We start from the raw sequence: 19,114 nt of genomic DNA, 5'->3' as shown, positions 1-19,114 counted from the left end.
TGTGTGCAGATTAAACATTCCCCTTGTGTGCCTGAGCTCACTGAACTGCAGGTTTTCTTCTAAACACAGTGTTCAACCTCACTGACCTGATAAGCTGCTGATAAGTAACTGTATGGAAGATAAATGGTGCTTTTTAACAAGGGACTTTGGTTGGATTCTTGATTGAAAAGAAATGCTGCTGGCAAATCATAAAAATTAACCACATATGAAGGTTATTGGAGTCCTTTCTACATCATTTCAGTGCAAGGATTCAGTCACAATTTGAATGAAATAAAACTCCCTCTCTTTACTCATCGAGATGCAAATAATGAAGCGGCTCATGTCAGCCAAAGTCCGTCGTTCAATGTAAGTTAACACACGATATGAGTGAGATATTGTCAGTGCATTTGTTTTTGTTTCAAGACTCACACAACCAACTCTGAACGCAGCATTACAAACTACACATCTTTTATATGCTGTTTTTTCACAGCAGACATTTTGACTCGTTTAAAGCAGGTGTTACTAATAATAACACTAACGAACACATGTAGTAGCATATTCATGTGTTGGTTTCCAGGAACCCTGTTTGACATATTTTGACTTACTTTTTAGTTAATAAATCACTTTGTTTGTTAATTATTCCCGTTTTTGCCACAGTAGAGCCGGGGCTGTGACGGTCACGACAGTGTGACAGTGAGAGCCAGCACGCGTAACAGAGTTCATGATTCCACTTGCCATCACTGGCCATTGGTTGCTAGTATTACTATATTATTTAAGTTATTGCTAATCCTTATCATTTTCATGTTATTTCCTTGTTTAAATATCATTTACAACGTATCATTAGTTCCCCATGGAGACAAGTGGGTTGTGTGTAACAGCACCCTCTGCTGGCTGCTTGCAGACTCTAGCGGTGCGCCCAGCTTTCATGAACTAGTCTGAAGCAAACTGTTTTCATGGTAGGTTGACCTGTGACAAGCTCCGTTGTGAAACATCTCATTCGATGTCTGATGTACATATATATACATATATATAGAGAGAGATATATAGAGATGTCTAGAAGTCACTTTTTGTTCGTATAATTGTTTTAATTTATAATTTCTAGAGCAAATGGTTGCAAATGATTTAGCATTTAGCATTTAGCATGAGTAACATGCTAACAACAGTTAGCTTAAGTATTTGTCCCTTTGATTTAACAGTGTTCCGGAGCTTGTGACCACAACGTTGTCTGTGAGAGTCACTGAAGCTGTTCTGTCTTTTACCAGCTATCCATATTCTGTCATATCAATAAACGTCTGGTTGGAGCCATCAAAAGATATCGCGTCCTGAATTAAACACAACGCAACGGAGAGTCCGCAACTGCTACACACGCAACCCAAACCTGGACCCTGAAACTGGAACAGCCAATTGGAATTCAGCCGTCGTTAATTCTATTTGATGCACCTTTCAGTCGGAAAGGTGACCCGTCATCCTGAAACACAGAATCCACTCTGGCCTGTAAAGCAGAAAGGTCCACTGATAGACACTGAGACTGTTATATCAACAACATACAGTGTGTCTGGAGTCAGCTTGAATAATTACAGAACCGTGGTACCATTAAGGTGGAAGTAAAACCACTTGAGCTGAAAGTGACATCAATTTACCAAAGTTTGCAGTTTAGTTAAAATCCTTTGGTGCGTGAATTGTACCATTTCCTGTGGCACAAACCCCGAAAAAGGTAATCTGGAGGTGCATACATCGAATTTTCACATATGGTCAAATCTCTGAGTAATTGCAGTTGTCATGTTATACCATACAGTAAGTGTTTTGAAAAGCATGTGAGTTTATGATGTGTATCTGGGCTGGATCACTATATGTAAAATAAATAAGAAATAGTGTCACAGCCCAGTATGGTAAATAAAAAATTCAGTAATTACATTAAAAGCAATGTCAGTAAAAGCTATATTTCATGAGCAACATCCTTGCGCTCATCTAGCTCCCAACCTTTAAACACAACTGCCACCTAGTGATGAAAAACACACCCAGAAGACGTTTTGGCACATCAACGTATGACAATCACAAGTTGAAATACTTATTTCAGGAGTAATTAAATCAACAATGGCTACTACTTAAAAGGCAGGTCCACTTTATTGAAGAGGCGGTGAAAATTAACATTTCAAGCAACCAGCAGAATTATGAATTATATTATAGTCATACACATAACCTACAAACAATTAAAACAACAATCTTATATTTCTGAATCGACTCATTCATTCTTTTTGCAATCACAACTAATTAACAAAAAATCATGCTTTTTAAAATTACTCCTTTTAAATGATCCTGGTGATTTATCTATTTATTGAAAGACAGAAGTCCAGTGGAACTGAACTAACTTCTTTTATAAAGTCACTGAGAACTTCTCAACAGGGGCAGTTTGATTTCAGGCTCTCCTCTCTTTAACAGCACTGGAATGAATCTCTTATGTCTCTGACTGAGAAACTGCTGTTTGAGACGAGCTCAGGGCAACGAGCTCAACTCACCAGCATGAAGCATTGTCTCTGAGTCTGCAACAGGACAAGATAGGATCCACATTGGGGAAATAGTTGTTCTGTACAGAAACGGAGCACAAGTTCTTGATGGTTCTAAAAATACCATGTTATGTTAATTTATTACTGTTTAGTTCAATTTGAGCTACAACAAGATGGATATAATCTAAACCAATACAAAGGATAAAATGTGTTCTGATCTTTTATTTACATTTTTAAAAAGCACACATCTGTACGCTTGACAGCACAGTTCAAAATGGGATCATGTCGATTATTTTACTGTAATTTGTCAATTTGGGATGCAGATGACAATGATTCGTCCTTCTGTGGCATTTATGGGTGGCATTTGTGTCTCCTTGCAACCTAGTAACAATAGCAAACTATTTTTTTTAAAACAGCATAACTGAAAGGGACAATGTTGTACATTATTATTTGTAAATTTGGGCATTTCATATAATTGTTGGCTGTCAAATATCGATTATTCAGCTCCGAGTGCAATTTTTATGAAGAGGCATTTTGCTGTTTGTCATGAATAAACTTGCACTTGTCATTGAGTCATCATTTTGTTGCATCCTTGTTTGTGTTTTGTGCTGTTTTGTATTATACCGTGTTTCGTGTATTTTCATAGAAGACGGGCATTGCGTGTTAGTTTCGGTTATAAATGCTTTTGCTTTTGTGGTCTATTGTCCATAAAAGTAAACATTAAATACATATATTTAATGCGTGGCAAAATTGTATTCATGACATTAATTTCTCAATATTTAATCCATTAAAATCTTAATCAAATAATATAAATTCAAAAAAAGTTCCAGCACTCAAAAAAACTTTTAAAATGACATCACTGTACTGCTGTATTCACCCACTGCTCAGTCCCCTCATCCCCCAGCATGCATCTGTGACTGTATCTAGTTTGAAAAAAATCAAAAAAAAGAAATCTCTCAACTGATCCCTCCAAGTACAATGTGTTCCTCACGCGGCGAGGCGGACCATCACTCAGGACGAGTTTCCCGCGCCCGCCAGAAGATGGAGCCATTTCCCACCAAATGACTCGACCGAGGTGGTGGTGGTGGTGGTGGGGGGGGGCATCACTTCAGAGAGACACTGACCATCGGGTGTGGAGGAGACCGCAAGGGAGCAGGGAGGTGTAAGGACGTTACACGCACTTAGCGTCCCACTGGGATCTTTTTGTCTGGGTGCGTGGAGGCAGCTTGGGCTTACTGGCCCCGTTTGCGCCATATGCCACCAGGGGCGGGCTGTCACATGCGATGAGGACGTGCGCGTGATGGCATAACTGACCGTGCAGCTTTCAAGTGCACACTCACAGTCACCGCACAGCATTCATCACTTCAAAATAAAAAAAGAAGCATTTAACTGAGTGGTGTCAGGGATGGAACCGAAGTTCAAGCTGCTTTTTGTTTGCATATTTTAAGGCGTATATTTACGGTTAATGTGTACCTTTATGGCATTAGTTCGTAATATAGGTGTATGACTGTCATATGAATGTAACATATGATCTTTTAAGGATAAGTGCATTGACTAATGCCTGTAAAAACATATCTGATTCTTTATAGATATGGACAGGATGATAATTTGCTGGAAGTCAGTTAATACACCTGTTCATTCCATACTATGATTATTGATTTCAAGGCCTTCTGTGAAACTGTTTGAGAATGAAAAGGTCAGACTGCCGTGCATTAATCTGACACTTGAGATCTCATATGGGAATTTTATTGCTCGCAACATTTCCATGTTTTTGCCCCCGCAATATCATGCCTCATATACAGCATCTTCATCGTGTCTGTGTGCATGGAGCAAAGGGGTTTTGCTGTACAATGCAACATCCCCACATTAGATATTACGTTCAATCCAGCCAGACATTCCTTTAAAATATGTCAACAAGTTTAAATTCACAAGCTGGAATTAAATGTAACGTTTTGTTATGTGATCTAGGGCCCAAAAGGTAAATAATGCAAGACAATAGAGATGTAAATCGTCATAAAGAAAATGTATCACTGTAGATCTTTCATGCATTTTCACCACTTGCTATATATCATTACTACATTGAATACTTAAAATGTATATAAATCTGTCAACTCAATACATTCACAAGCACACATTTGATGCAAAACGGAAAAGCTGCATTGAAATAATTGAATAATCCCCAACTGCACCTTATGGCTGCTATAGGAAATGCCTTTATGTATGAGGTAGGCCATTTTACAGCAAAGCATTCACGATATTATCAGTGTTTCCCCATTGTTGCTTGAACTATTGTATTCTATTCAACCAACCGAAGTCCTACTTATTTTGTATGGCGAATGTGTACGTAGTCAAGAGTGGCAAGTAATAAGATAGGAGAAGTGAATAAACAGAAACCATTAATGTCTCCGTATGGCAATATTAATATCTGTGAAGCAGCCTATACAAAGATGGCTTTCACATAAAGCACGCCATCGTCCGACCTGTACACTGCAACGTCACACCGACAGAAGTAGCAGAGACTCACAATACAGAGTGCTGTCATCTTTTTACGACCTACCGAGAAGTCACATCATTATTAAACAGCGTGGACTGTTTAAAACCCACCTAATAACTGGAAATGCAAAGCGAATATACGTCCACGTTACGCACATACGGTGGCTAACCACCGTGTTAGCTAGCTACACCAGCGTGCCTGAAACGATTTTAACGGCAACCCAACGTTAAATTAATTGGCAGGAAGTATCTTGTAGTGTTCAGCGTTTGATGCTACATATAGCTAGCTAAATGACGACAACTGCAACATTATGTTTACTGTGGGAGCTTCTATGTGAACTGCACGCATCCGGAGGTAACTGACTTAGCAATATTAGCAGTGTTAATAAGGGCCTGTAACCTGTAGCGGCCAAACGATACGCATAGACTTCCGTCAATAGAGCGCTAATCATATTGACTAGTACCGAAACACATCAGCAGACACGCTGTTTGTTAACGTGCTATGCTAGTGGATAAGTGGATTAAAACAAACGGCTCACAACAGGTTCGTCGTAATGTTGCTAAGTTAGCTAACGTGTGCTAAGCTAACAGGCTAGCGCACCACCGACTCGTTAGCCCATAGTTCGGTTCGACGGGTGGGAGAGTCTAAACAGGCTCGAGGTGAACTCGCGTTTGCCGCAGTTTGTTTGCAAAAAAAAACGGAGCAGTATTTTGAAAACCACACGCACTTTTCCGCTGTCTAGTGTCAATTCCTCAAAATGGGGTCTGCTAACGTACGTCTCCGCCATTTTGTGACAGGTTTTTCATTGAGCAAAGGGGTACGTGTAATGGTTGAATGTAACCCCATCAAGGAGATATCCGCTTGGCAGTTACAGGGAGAAGGGATCAGGAGTAATTTTCAACCACCCTGTGAGATAAAAGACGTGTTGAGGTGGTCAGCCAGGGGATAGCGGCTGCCTACCGCAGTGTTAAGATAAAAATAAACACCAAACAAGTTAGTGACCATATGTAAACCACCAATGATGTTGACAACAAATAACTATAAATAGATGCGTTGGCAGATATTGATCACAATGTGTAGTGGAAGACGTATACATTTATAATTTACATCATAATATAGCCTATTTATTGCCCAGGATTTCCAAAATCAACAAGATTGCAACACAAGTGGCACTTGATGTAGAAACATCCCAAATCATGCTCAAAGGGTAATTACAATTGACTTCACGTTTTCAATTAAGAGTTCAAACCCAGGTTGCACTGAATTACTGTTTAAAATGGCACGACACACAGAGATATCTGATTATTTAAGTCCCTCAATAAATATATTTGGAGTGAGTACGACAGTCATAATGCATGACCGCCTATGCAAGAATATATCATTTTCAGAAAATGGAAATGCATGAATGTCAAAATATATTTAGTGTAGTGGTAAATTTGCCTTTAGATGATCATTAAAAAAACAAGTAAACAATCATTACTCATGATCAAGTACTTCACCCTCCTTACATATATGAAGGATTTATTTATTGTGGAAGTATTTTTTCCCACATATCATACCTTATTTTGGTGTAGAATAGTGGATTGAAAATAAAATAAAATGTCAGACAATACTACAGACTACTGCAGTGCTGGTTTTAAGTGGCTGCATGGTATTTTTAAATATTGCTGTGGAGTATGAAATTGTTTGTTTCCTATTGGAAATACTCTGTCATAATTTACCTAACAGGCTATTGGTGCAGTCGAAGTCAGTTATACTAAAGGCTTTAAGTCAGCCTTGGAAAAGTAATATTTTACAGATATAAAAAATTAAGTAGGGTCGCCCTCTATTACACGCCTGGTTGGGATAACAAGGGAGCTATGTTAATTAGTGTTATCCCCTCCCCCCACGGGACATTTCCAAGTACCTCCTGACCCGTTTTCCAAACAGAGAAACGAGTTGTCAGACGGTCCCTAAAAAAGAAAACAGTCTCTATTGTTCCAGCACCCGCTCTCCGCTCTGGAGGGTGCAGTGCCGCCTATGGCCACAGAGGGCGCTGCACGCATGTCAGTCCGGGCTCCTCGGCCTCCACATCTTTTTGTCTGAGAACTGCATCCCTCTGCCGCTCTACAGTGTGCGATAGCCTCGGAGCTGCGTCCGTAACACACTGTCAAACCACTCCAAACGAATACAACCGCGACCAAAAGCATTAATTCTACACATTCGGCCATGGCGTCTGCAGTCTGCCGGTGAATCGGTCGTATTTGTGACTGTTCGTCGGAACTTAGTCCGGGGTTGAATTCGGGCTCGCTTTCTGTGTGCATCAGTCTTTATTAGCGAGCTGCCGCTCTTCTTGCTATCAGCTATTTCTTTAACTTTTTAAACACTCAGCTTCGCGAATGACTGAGCGCCGGCGGAGTATGGGATCCTTGGTGTCTTAAGAAGCGTCTGAAGTGGGGTTTAACCGTTTTTGCATGCAAAAACAATGGCAAATTCGACGGGGAAAAATCTACTAGATCAGCGAAGGAAAGGACAGGCTTTCCTGGACGAGCTGCGGCAATTTCACCAAAGCAGAGGGTGAGATTGGGGCGTCTTTATTCCCAAGAAATGCAACTTTAAATCTTAATTGCATTCGGCCGTGAGTTAACCCAAACTGTTATTTAAACACGTATGCCTTTATTTCTTGTGTTATCCCCTCAGATCGCCGTTCAGGAAGATTCCTATCGTGGGTGGGAAAGAGCTGGACCTGAATGCTCTCTATGTCAGAGTCGTCGCTTTAGGTGGATTTGCTAAGGTGAGTGGGAACTAAAAGTGGATTTCTCTCCACACTGCGTGGACTCCCCGGTGGACGACTCTACAACTCGGTCGCGAGAAGCCCGGGACAAGTGTAAACCCTCCACACAAACGATAGTGGGTCTGCGTTGGCCTTGTGCTAGTTCTCCATGTATCTCTATGCACTGTGGTGGCTTGTGTTGTTGTGTGCTTTGAATCGAGAGTCCCGACCGCTCGGCAGTCAGAGTGTAGTCTGAGCGGACTCGAAATTAGCGGGCACGTTTAACATCGATTATCGGCACGGAGACCGGCCCCGGGAAACACCGCGTAGCACGCGGCGCCTCGCCCGGGGTTTTTTACCAGTGGTTTCCACCCGGGGGGAAGCTTGATAGCGCTTTCTCGCCATAGCCATCTTTCTTTCGGCTTCATGGCTGATCTCAAAATGTAGGCCTCACAGGCCCGTGTAGTGAACACGGTAAACGGTGCAAAAACCCGCTCCGACAACCGAACGGCTCTCCGCACGCCGAAGCGTTCGTGTATAGGCGAGGCGGTTAGTTTGAGTTTAGCCTCGGTCGGTTTTAATGCAAAAAAAATTGAAAAAGTCAAGTTAGCTTGTTAGCTACGGTGCTAACTAGCCTCAACAGTAGCGATACTATCCTAAAGGGAGTCAGTTGTACTTACTGATGTGACAAATGTAAATATGTTAGGATAACTGGTATATTAGCAGCTAATTTAACGATATTCTACCAAATGCGAGCCACTGGTGGGTAATTTGAAAGACACTATTTTAAAATATATTTTCAGCAGTTGGAGGAAGTTATTGATTAATGATTGGCCTCATGGGGGGGAACCTGTAGCCGACCAGATGGTTACAGTGAAACCGCTCTTTTTTGTGTTGTTGCCGCTGGAAGTGCTTGTTATCTCCCTAACGGACTCGTTTCTCTCCTCTCCTTCCAGGTCTCTGACAAAAACCAATGGATCGAACTCGGGGACGAGTTCAACTTTCCGAGGAGTTGCTCTAACGCTGCATTTGCTTTAAAACAGTACTACCTTCGGTAAGTAGCACGGCCACGCAGCTCTCCTCCCAGGTAGCATGTGGGGAGTGTTTACAAAACGAGGAGATGCAGCCAGCAGGATCTCGAGCCTCTACTAGGAAGCAGCACGAGCGCGATATTATGACGTGCAATTAAAGCATGGGCCATAATAGTGTGTGTGTATTTGTCATGACATGGTGGATTACCTCGGTGGCCAACAATCTGAACCATCTTTTATGAAAAATATAAGTGTATGGCCAAATGTTTTCTTCTGTAATTTGTTAAGTCTGGAACAGAGTTATGAAGAACACCTTTGAGGAGCATCTGTCCGTGATGACCCTACACCATACACTAATGGCAGTTATTTCTTTCTGAAAACGCTGTGGTGCCTGGGTACGATACAGCTACTACGGGCCGAGCAGCTCCGGGCTCTTTAACCTGTGTAACATTCAGGCTCCCTTAAAGTCTCCACACAGTCAGCTGCTGGTGATGGGAGTCTGGTGGAAATGCAGCTCTCCTCAACAGCTGGCGTTTGTTGTTGTTTTTTGACGGTAGCTGCCTTCTCCATACTTCTTTTATTTTTTATTTTTTTGCTCCTCCCCTCTACCTCATGCAATGATTGTTCCCATCACTAGCACCTGCCTGCAGGGAATTACACCCCTGTAGCAACCTCTCATGGATGTGTTACAGGCAACTGCAGGTCGCTGGTTGATGTACAAGTAGCGGCCAATAATTTGTATTTTTATTTTTTATTTTTTACTAAGTTGGTGCGAGCTGTTGGGAGCGTAGCAGCTCGTTTGATTGCCAACTGGACGCGTCTGATGAGACTTGTTGCTCCACAAAAGTAAACCTCAGCGATGGCTGCAGGGGCGCTGAGCAACTCGGGCACATGGAGGGCATGTGGTGCTGCTGATGTTGGTGGAGGTCTTTCTGAGGGCCAAAATGGCCACATTTAGTGTAAAGGACGGAATACTTAACAAAGCGTTTTTTCTCTAAAGCAGAGGATTATGTAATAGTCTGCTTAGATGTCCGGACGGCTGACTAGACGGTTGTTTAGGCCTGTTCTCCGAGCGGAAGTAGCTGCAGTGCAAAGGTGTTGAGTTTCTGTGATCTGATTCCATGTGTGAACTTACCTTCAGCGGCTCAGTAAACCACTAATATTCAGATATCCGTCTTTGTCTGACAGGCTTAGTTTTGAGTGTGTCAAAAGTCGCAGGAAGTCAACTGCTTTGTTGAACCTCTATAATACTTAAAAGTTGGACACAGTTCGGCCGCCTAATGCGTCGTTTATCTGACAGCCGAGTCGACCGACCGGCTGGATATCGCCAGCCGGCCGCCGGAGCTTCTCTGTAGAATTTGTCTGAGGCAGTGCGGTGGATGGCAGAGGCAGCAGGCGGCTAGACTGGTCTTGCCTCAACTAAGGCAGATAAATAGACTGTCGTCGCCTCCCCCATGCTGCTTTTTTTGCTGACAGAGTAGAGAAATTAGGTGTTTCTTTTTCCCTCCAGTTTTTCTATGCATAAGCAGGCTAATGATCACTCTGTGTGTGTGTGTGTGTGTGTGTGTGTGGGGGGCGGGGGGTCAGAGGTCATAGCCAGTTCTGAGGTAGATATGCGCAAAGGTTCAGATTCACTGTATTGCTCAAGGACACTTAAGCCGGGTGGATGTTTGCTAATGGCATGTGTTAATCTTGACCAGCCTGCCGAATGACCATCTGGAACTGGGCTTTTTTATTTTTTAAAGCAGTGTGTGCAAATGTCTAAGACTTTGTACTGCCAACCGAAATAATAATAGATGCTGAGATCCCTTGAAAGCAGCGTCTCGTAACATTTAATGGGATAGTTTTTTGGCTCAGTTTTTTGGAATCTGGAATTTCAACTTCAAGTTGACAACTCAAGTTGTAGTTTTTTTCTTCTTTTTTACCTGAGGGATTAAAATGAGTTCGCAGGAAGGACTGAAGGATACTCCCTTGCTGCAGGGATGCCTTTTCTGATACGGGACGGTCTGTCTGTGGACCGCGTCTCCCCGTCTGAATGAGTCGGACGGTCACAGAGTAGAAAGCAGCACCGGGGTTCCGTGCCAGCTCCCGCTGCCGTCTACTTGATATCTGAATGTCACCCGGTAATAAGTGAGGGGCGCTTGCTAGAAAATGTTATTCCCAGCTCGTTTTCAACCTGTTGAAGCGCCGCTCAGACACCAGTCCCACCAACGGAGCCGGTTTCACTTCCAGCTTCGGAGGGAGGAAGGGTTCAGACACACTAAGGGCATGGTTTATCTCTGGCAGCTCTGTTTTTCTTTTCTTTTTTGCACTTCATTAGCAAGATTGAAGCAAAAGATATCGACTTAAATGAGACGTTAGGGTGCGAGAGAGAGAAAATTGTCCATTTTAAAGGGGCAGGTGTTGGATATAATAGCGACCATGGTGAGAACTTCCACTGGCCATAAACATGCTTTAAAGTTGGAAGAATTGAGGAAAAATGTAAATAGTTTTACAACATAACACACACTGTCTTTAATAGTCTGTGATGTTCAGGGACGACCTGTTTGCCCCAGGTCTATTCCCGTGACTCCAGAGAACCTTTTCACATTTCCGTAATTCGACATGTTCTACATCTGAACTCCGTTTCCACGGATTGGGTTAGAGTTACCGGCGGCTATACTAATTTGGATGATTCTCAGTCCACGCCTTTCCCTCCTCCATTAGTCGTTTCATATGATTTGGGGCACTGAGCTCTCAACCAGAGTCCTGATTGTTTTGTTTTTTTTCTTTTTCACTTCCGAGTAGAAGAAGAAAGAAGAAACATTCCTTTATTAGTCCCACAGTGGGGAAATTATTCTCTGCACTTGACCCATCCCTGTATATATAGGGAGCAGTGGGCTGCCAATGGCAGGCGCCCGGGGAGCAGTTAGGGGTACAGTGTCTTGCTCAGGGACACTTCGACAAAGCCGAGGATCGAACCGGTGACCTTTCGGTTGGCGGACAACCCTCTCTACCCAGGAAGCCACGGTCGCCCCTTAAGTAGTGAATGAAAGTCGTTTGGCAATGAGGCGTCTGGTGTTGCTGGAGTCTCTGACTTCTTTTTCCAAACTGCAGCACAGAAGCAAAGTCAGGTGACGGACACCCCGGCTCCACCTTTGTTTGCCCGCTCCGCTGCGTCCCCATCGGGAGGAAATCGGGCCCAAGGAGGCACCGATATCCAGGAAACCTGCCGCCTCTATTCTGGTAGCTCACATTGCCTTGACGAGGTTTGAACACGCGGTCGGGAAAATGTGCGGGAGACAAAATCGTTTGTTTTCACAATTTAAATCTGGGGGAGTGTTGCCCTGTGATGTTGTGAGGAATAATATTGGCATTGTTTTGAACTGAACTCTGATTTAATGAGGGCATGTAGCAGTGATCTATTCAAGGTGTTTTGATTCAGCGGTGTTCGGGCTCAGGAGTACGGTGCAGATCCAGTTTCCCCGTTTTAACGCCACGCTGTAATCCAAGCAAGCGAGGCCTCCAGCTCTGCAGCCCAGGACTGTTTCTACTGTCCACAGTGATTACAGGAAAAAAACAAACCACCCTTTGACGACTCTTTCTGCTGAATTAACTACCGCCAACCAAGTAATGTGGTTGTTTTCTTCAGAGTAAAACATGCTGCTTCCTATACAGCGAAGTAATCACACCACACTTTCGTCTCTCACCCTGTCATCCTGGCTGTTTGCGGTATAGTGAAGCCGACGCAATCACGTTCACGGGTTTACTCATTCCAGGCGACATTTGAATCTTTCACTTCGTTGACGTTAACGCCGGACTAGAAGCCCAAGTGTTTCTCTACCGCTTCCACCACTTTTAGGTCCCTAAACTTCTCACGACCCCGACAATTAGAAGGTATTTTAGTTGCAGCGTGATTTTGAGCGTGATGTACTTTTCCTTTTTTGTTTTCCCGCCAGCTGCAAGTGGATTATAATTAATAGTATAATAGTATAATCCAAAAAAAATTTTTTAAAGGTCTCCTGTGACCCCGTGTCACACAATGACTCCGGAACTACAGATTGAGAAACTCTCTGGTTGAACATTGAGGCTGCAGAGTTCAAATGCACAGTGAACCTTTTATTTGTAGTTACGAGTTAGAGACACGAGGCAATCACTGAAAATGTATCGCAGGCATTGGAAGTCTTTCCTAGGCCACTGTATCTATTAATGTGTCCACTCATCTATTTTCATGCCAAAGTAGCACTTGACGTCAACTGTGCAGAACCACGGAGGTGCAGGTGCAACGTCAACAGTCTCGCTTTCCAGATAACATACTTTCACACCTGATGTGGTGGAAGACGACATGTGATATCGCTGTTTCTACTGTCAAGAAGAGAAAACCAAAACACTGAACTCTTGCCCAGCCCGTCACCGCAGACACACTCCGCTACCTTTTTTCTGCTCGGCCGGTGTTAATTCTCACACCCGGCTCTGAGATTATTCCGGGTAGCATCGTTCCTGCCGGCCCCTCTCTGCTCCCCTCCCCCTCCTCTCCGTCTGAAACATCTGGACGAAGTGGCCTTTGATCTGCCTCGCATTAGCCGCGTCTGTATTCCTCCCCGCCTCGTCCGAGCTGCTGCTCGGACTTCAGAGATGCTCCGATGACGGATAGTTGTGGATAAAGACGGAGCTGTGTGGACCAGCGTGTGTCTCAGTCTGCCTTTTTTTTTTAATGCAGCATAATAAGAGACTTTTCAAAAAAAATAAGAGCGCGAGAGCAAACTTGCTGTCAAAGATAACATCTCTTGAGACTTTGTGTTTTTTCGGCCCGTCTGCCCTCCAGCAGCGTGGGCCATCACTGATAGTCTAATCTGCTTCTCTCAGTTTCCTTGTTAACCAGCAGATTGCTACATCCGCCTTGTGCTTGTCGGTGGGCCTAGAATCCGGCTCTACTGTTTCATTAGGTGGATGATATGGTTAAAATGTTTGCTGTGGGTGTAATGTAGGCTACAGCTCTTCAGTAGAAGAGGAGTCGCTTCATTTTCTAAGTGCATTCGACACATAACTGGAGTTTGTTCTGTCCGTTTAGTCCGTCCTAAGTAACAAGAAACGTTCTCTGCCAAACTGGTGATTGGTCCAGGAGCGTCAGGGTTTTTTGGAAGGGGGTGGGGCATTTTCAAAGTTTTATTGTGCTAATTTAATAGTCTGCCTCATTGAGCAGTAAATAATGATCCTGTAAAGCGCGAGTCAAAATCATGTGCGTATTGCTGTAGGGCTTTTTTGTGTGCGTTCTTGTTGTGCCGATTTCCCAAATATTCACCGATAAAAGCACTACAAACATGTCTGAGGATTACACAAAGAAGGCCAATTGTAATTCAAATGCTGGGTTTAACAAATGTAATCTATACAAGTAAATATTTTGCAGCCATATCAAATTGTTTACAGGATATTAAACCTTTAATTCCTTATGTACTACTTGACTTCTTTCTTTACAGGGCTTGTATAGAGGCAATACAGAATATATTAGGATTGTGAGATAGGAGATTACAGTTGAACACTATTCCTCCTCAGCATTGTGGAGGTTGGTTTATGGCTTATTTTCTGCTTCATAGTATACATTTTGTTTGTATGCCCTCTGGCGTTTCGTAGCGTGATGCTACTAACAGCGTGTTGAGCATGAGCGCCTTTGTGTGCGCTCGGAGCTCGCACTACGATGCCACAAAGCTTCTGTGGTTTCTGTCCGATCGCTTGGCGTCGAGAAGCAAGTGTCGTTTAAGAACTAGGCCAAAACCTGCGCGTGCAGTTGTGCAACCCTGATTGTTTAGTGGCACTGTTATGTTACTCTTCGTTATGTTACTGTTCAGGGACGGCCTAAATGAAGTCTGATCCTGAACACCGTCCTGTCCGCTACCACCGCTCACCTTGTCAACAAACCCTTTTTTTTGTTTTCCCTATGTCCCTCACATGGGTGCAACCTGCTAAATTCATGGAGTCGTGTCATTCCCCTAAACTGTCACCATTAACGTCAGTTTACAGCACCGTAGGGACTCAACACAACAGATGTAGGCAGCTATCGTCCACTTGGTTTTTGTTCAAGGTGTCATGACAAAAATACAAATAAAGTTAAGCATCAGTCACACAATAAGGGAAATGGTGAAATCCACACACTAAACAGCAGCTGCAGATGGGCGGTGTCTGTCTTAAATGTCTTGTGATCACGCTGTCAAACAGACAGCAGTCATGTCAGGAATGATCTTTGTGAGGAATGTGTGGATTCGTGAAAAGAAAAGAGCTTTTTCCTCTAATATAGCCTCCTGATAGAACGGTCGCACAAAAGTCCAGCTGACACAAGGGAAAGCATCTTTTCCTTGACTTGTGTCTTCTAGTTTGAACCCAGGATGTGCTGCTAACCACTGACTCATGCCCGTGCCATCCAGATTGACACGGCTGATAACTGGAATGGAAACAACGGCTGTTAAAAGGGTCCAGTTGTATTGCAAGGGGCTTATTTTTTATATTCATTTATTTTCCCGCGACCTCCATCATCATTCATGCATTCGCCACACGAGTGAAACGGACCCATGAGTCACAGGGATACCATCAGAGCACAGAGATAGTATTGCAGTCACTTCCTTCACGCTCTGGTGTGACTTTAAGTCTGCTTCCAGGCAACAAGTAAGGGATCCGGCTTTTACAGAGTTTTCCTCCAGTGGCTCCGCCTTCGGCAAACTGCCCGTGATTATTGACAAACATTTCGGCCCGGAAATTGGTGGTGGTGTTAGTGTGTGTGTGTGTGTGTGTGGTGTGTGTGTATTTGCATGCCTGCGTTCATGTCCAGCAGGGGGCAATGGACTCCCACACACCGAGGGCATTTGGGCAGCAATGGAAGCTGGGAGTATAACTGCACAGCAGTAAGGTGTGTGTGTGTTGGGGGTGGGTGGGTGTGTGTGTGTGTCCCCCCCCCCCCCCCCCCCCTCCTGCACTTGTTACTTTGGAGGGAAAACGTGCCTCAGTGTTGGCGGTGGTTTCTGTTGGTGGGTAGTTGCATGCTACTCAAGGTGTGGAGGGGGGCGGGGGTTGTTCCTCTCTTCATGCCTGTGTGAAAAAGGGGAAGTGCAGACATGAGCAGCTGCAGTCAACTCCCCCTCCTCCCGGGCCCCCACCTGTCTTTACCCGCAGCCCTTTTCTCTTGCTTGTGCCCAGACAGCGGTTGATGATGCTGCAGTCGGGGCTGGGGCCTCTCTCCCCCCCCTCTATGAACAAATGAAGGCTGAGTGTATTTATAGTCCGGCGTGTCACCCAGCAGCCAGCGGATGGGGGATTACCTCGGCCGCGATGAACAAGCGGAGCATCATTCAGTAACGGGCGCTCACTCTGTGACTCACGGCCACACAGGCAGGGTTCACCACACTGTCGCCGCTGAGGTATCGCTCGTGTGTTTTTGTTTGCGTCTCTCGCTCCACATTGTTATGGGGTGTTTAGAAAGAATCCAAGAGAGCGTGCTCAATGAGAATAAGTGCAAACTTGTCAAGGATGGCCGTTTTAAGAGGAGCTCGATGTTGGTGCTGCAGCCGGTTCACTCGTTTCCACTGCAGGCTGTTGCACCTTTTCAGATGAGAAGTGGCGTTATTCAAATCCCCCCCCCCCCCACGTTTTACATAATTGTATTCAAAGTGGCTTGATCTAACCCGACCTCCTGCACTTCCACGACAAGCCAACCTGACCACAGCTGTAAACGTCTGAAAGATGTTGAATTTTTAGGATTGAAATGCATGAAAATCTGCTCTCTTGTTTTGTGGCGGGGACTCGTTTTTCATTTCTCATGCCACCGACTGACACTGCCCTGTCATGCAACGACCTGCTTATCACATGCTGTGTGGTGCTCCTTTTTTTTTCTTCTTTTTTTTTTGGGCTCACTTTCTGTGTGGATCATGCTTCACTTAACACCTTTGAGTCCTTGAAAGCACCACGGGCTCGCTGCAAGTGATTTTCCATGGGCTTTGTCGAGCTAAAAAAAACTAGTAAAGCGAGGTGAAAGCTATCGAATTGCATTTTTACAATGAAACTCCTGAGCTGTGTCATTTGCACTGGATGTGTGATGGTGTCCTTCTTGCGTACACTGAAGTAGATTTGTGTATTACCTCGACTTAAAGACGTACTGTTGTAGTACTAGTTTGAATGTGTTACCATGGAATCTGTTGAATTCCTTCAGCTGATAAGCCTGTTAACATTTGTGCTTCTTATTGAATCATGCGCGCTCCAGGGAGGGCTTTTTGACCTGCAGTGCCGATGTCACGCCGAGTGTCCGTTTACGTCGGGCTAATGTGCGGCAGCAGAGTCTTTGTGACGGAGCTTTCTATAGAAAAAGGTGACTGTTGTTTGAGTATTTTCTGTCTGGCACCAACAACAGGTTTTTCCTCAACTGCTGGGTGGGACGTGGACGTTGGTGGCGGCACACAGCGGGTGTGCTGTATGGCTTTGTGAATTCAAACCTGTTTCTATTCTGTAGCTTTTAAATCACACTGAGAAGGTTGGAGTTGAACATATTGAATTGCCTTCAAGGCAGCGCAAAGATTAGCTTAACACAGGGCGCACCATTGATTGTAGTTTATTATTTACCATATAACGGTCTGTTTCATTTTAAACAAACAGTTATATGTGCTCTGTAACTATTTTGCAAAAAAAAGTACTTTTGACATTTTGTGTTTCATGTTGCCGTGAATGTAGTCTATCTCGGAGTAAACGTGTTCTAGTCAAGATTCTAATAGAAATACACCGATTGCAATAGTATTTGCCAATTTCCAATTTTATAAAAGTCGAATCTGACATTTAGGATTTTCTTTCCGTCTAAAAACTATGATTCACAGCGTACACAAACTGTTCTTTCACGGCCAATTCAACTGTACGTCCATAATAAAAGATCGAGTATTATTCTGTCTGTCACTCAGACATACCTCAAAATAAAAGTGATCCAGGTGTCTGCACAAATGAAATGCGAGCTTTTCACTCTTCTTCTTCACTCACACTGAAGAGATTCCACACCGACAGCGGTGTGTGTGTGTGTGTGTGTGTGTGTGGCTGTGACGTTACTGTGCAGCGCGACGTAAAACCCGCCGCGCTGCACACGTGTGTAAATCTGGCCGGATACAGACCGTTTCACAGTCGTAAACAATCCAAATGTGTCCCAGTTTGTTTCCTGTTGCAGTGAATGACACGAGCCGACAGGAAGTAAACACTCACCCTCACTGTTGCCTTGCAACGGAAAGCCATTGAAATGGTCCATGTAGGACCGACAACCAGCCAAATTGGACCTATTGTTTGGTGCATTTCTAATTGTTGGTGTCTAGTCGATAGAAGCTGTCGCCAATCAGAGCTCCAAAATGCACTGACTGTCAGTGGCTTGTTGGGGGTTTGTACTCATCATCACAGAGAAATGATGCTCCATCAACTTCAAAAGAAGGGAAATGTGTCTGCATAATTCAAAACAACAACACCTTAAGTGTTAAGTCTGGGCTCATCGTCTGTTTCTTTCTTTCTCCCTCTGCAGATACTTGGAGAAGTATGAGAAAGTCCACCACTTCGGCGAGGACGATGAAGAAGCGCAGCCGGGGAATCCCAAAGTCTCTCTTCCAATCGGTGCAATTCCCAGCTCTTACAACTACCAGCAACACATCGTATCAGGTGGGCAGAGACTCTGTGTGTGCTCTTAGTATTCAGAAGCGCTCTCGTATTCTCTCTGTTCACCAGTTCACTCTGCTATTCTGTCTGGGTCACGCCTGCTCCAGGTTCATGGGTTCACTTTCTATTTACATCCTCTCTGGTTTTCTGTCTCGCTGCTTCTTCTTTGAAGGTCTGTCTGTCTGTCTGTCTGTTGGTACAGATCCTTTATTCTTGCCTTTTGCTCTGGTCCTTTCTAACTTCTCTGCAAGTCTTTGGCCATTTGTTTCTTGGCGCGTAATCTCCACGGTGCTCTTTATTCATGACGCACTGAGGTGCTCACGTTACTCTGCAGCACCAACTATTGAACTTCCCACTCCCCTCATCATTCAAAGTTACTAACCAGGCCGAGGACCCCCGCCACAGCTGAGCTTTCAGCCGTTTGCCCTCCTGTACTTCCACATTCATCACTTCTCGTTTCATTCAGCTCTCACCTCGCTGAGCGCCGCTGTGTTTGAATCAAGGCTGTGAAATGCGTTGTTTATGCCCCTTTTTATTTATTTCTTTTTCTCTCTGAAGTTGCCTACGCGCACCCAAGTATTGACCACCGGTTAGAACTTTTTAAACCGAAGCAAAGAACTGCCTCTGAGGAACCGCATTGTATTTCTAAAGCTTAAAGTTGTGCTCGCCGAGGCCTCCGTTAGCCGCCGAGCCGCTCCTCTGAGGTCATCGACCA

General features: G+C 44.2%; 1 protein-coding gene across 2 annotated transcripts in view; it reads left to right on the top strand.

Annotated features, from left to right (window-relative positions):
- Window positions 1–7,106: 7,106 nt before the first annotated feature.
- The window catches only part of arid2 (AT-rich interactive domain 2), a 28,306-nt gene continuing 16,298 nt past the window's right edge, over window positions 7,107–19,114 (top strand). For both annotated transcript variants that reach the window (XM_079294288.1, XM_079294287.1), the window contains exons 1-4: window positions 7,107–7,533; window positions 7,657–7,750; window positions 8,686–8,783; window positions 18,269–18,402. In XM_079294288.1, the coding sequence (XP_079150414.1) occupies window positions 7,442–7,533; window positions 7,657–7,750; window positions 8,686–8,783; window positions 18,269–18,402 (418 nt within the window). In that variant the 5' untranslated portion in view covers window positions 7,107–7,441. The remainder of the gene's footprint in view (window positions 7,534–7,656; window positions 7,751–8,685; window positions 8,784–18,268; window positions 18,403–19,114) is intronic.

The sequence above is a fragment of the Melanostigma gelatinosum genome, assembly GCF_949748355.1.
Source record: "Melanostigma gelatinosum genome assembly, chromosome: 22".
Taxonomy (NCBI): domain Eukaryota; kingdom Metazoa; phylum Chordata; class Actinopteri; order Perciformes; family Zoarcidae; genus Melanostigma; species Melanostigma gelatinosum.
The sequence above is the reverse complement of the archived record's forward strand: the minus strand, read 5'-3'. Positions and strand labels throughout refer to the sequence as shown.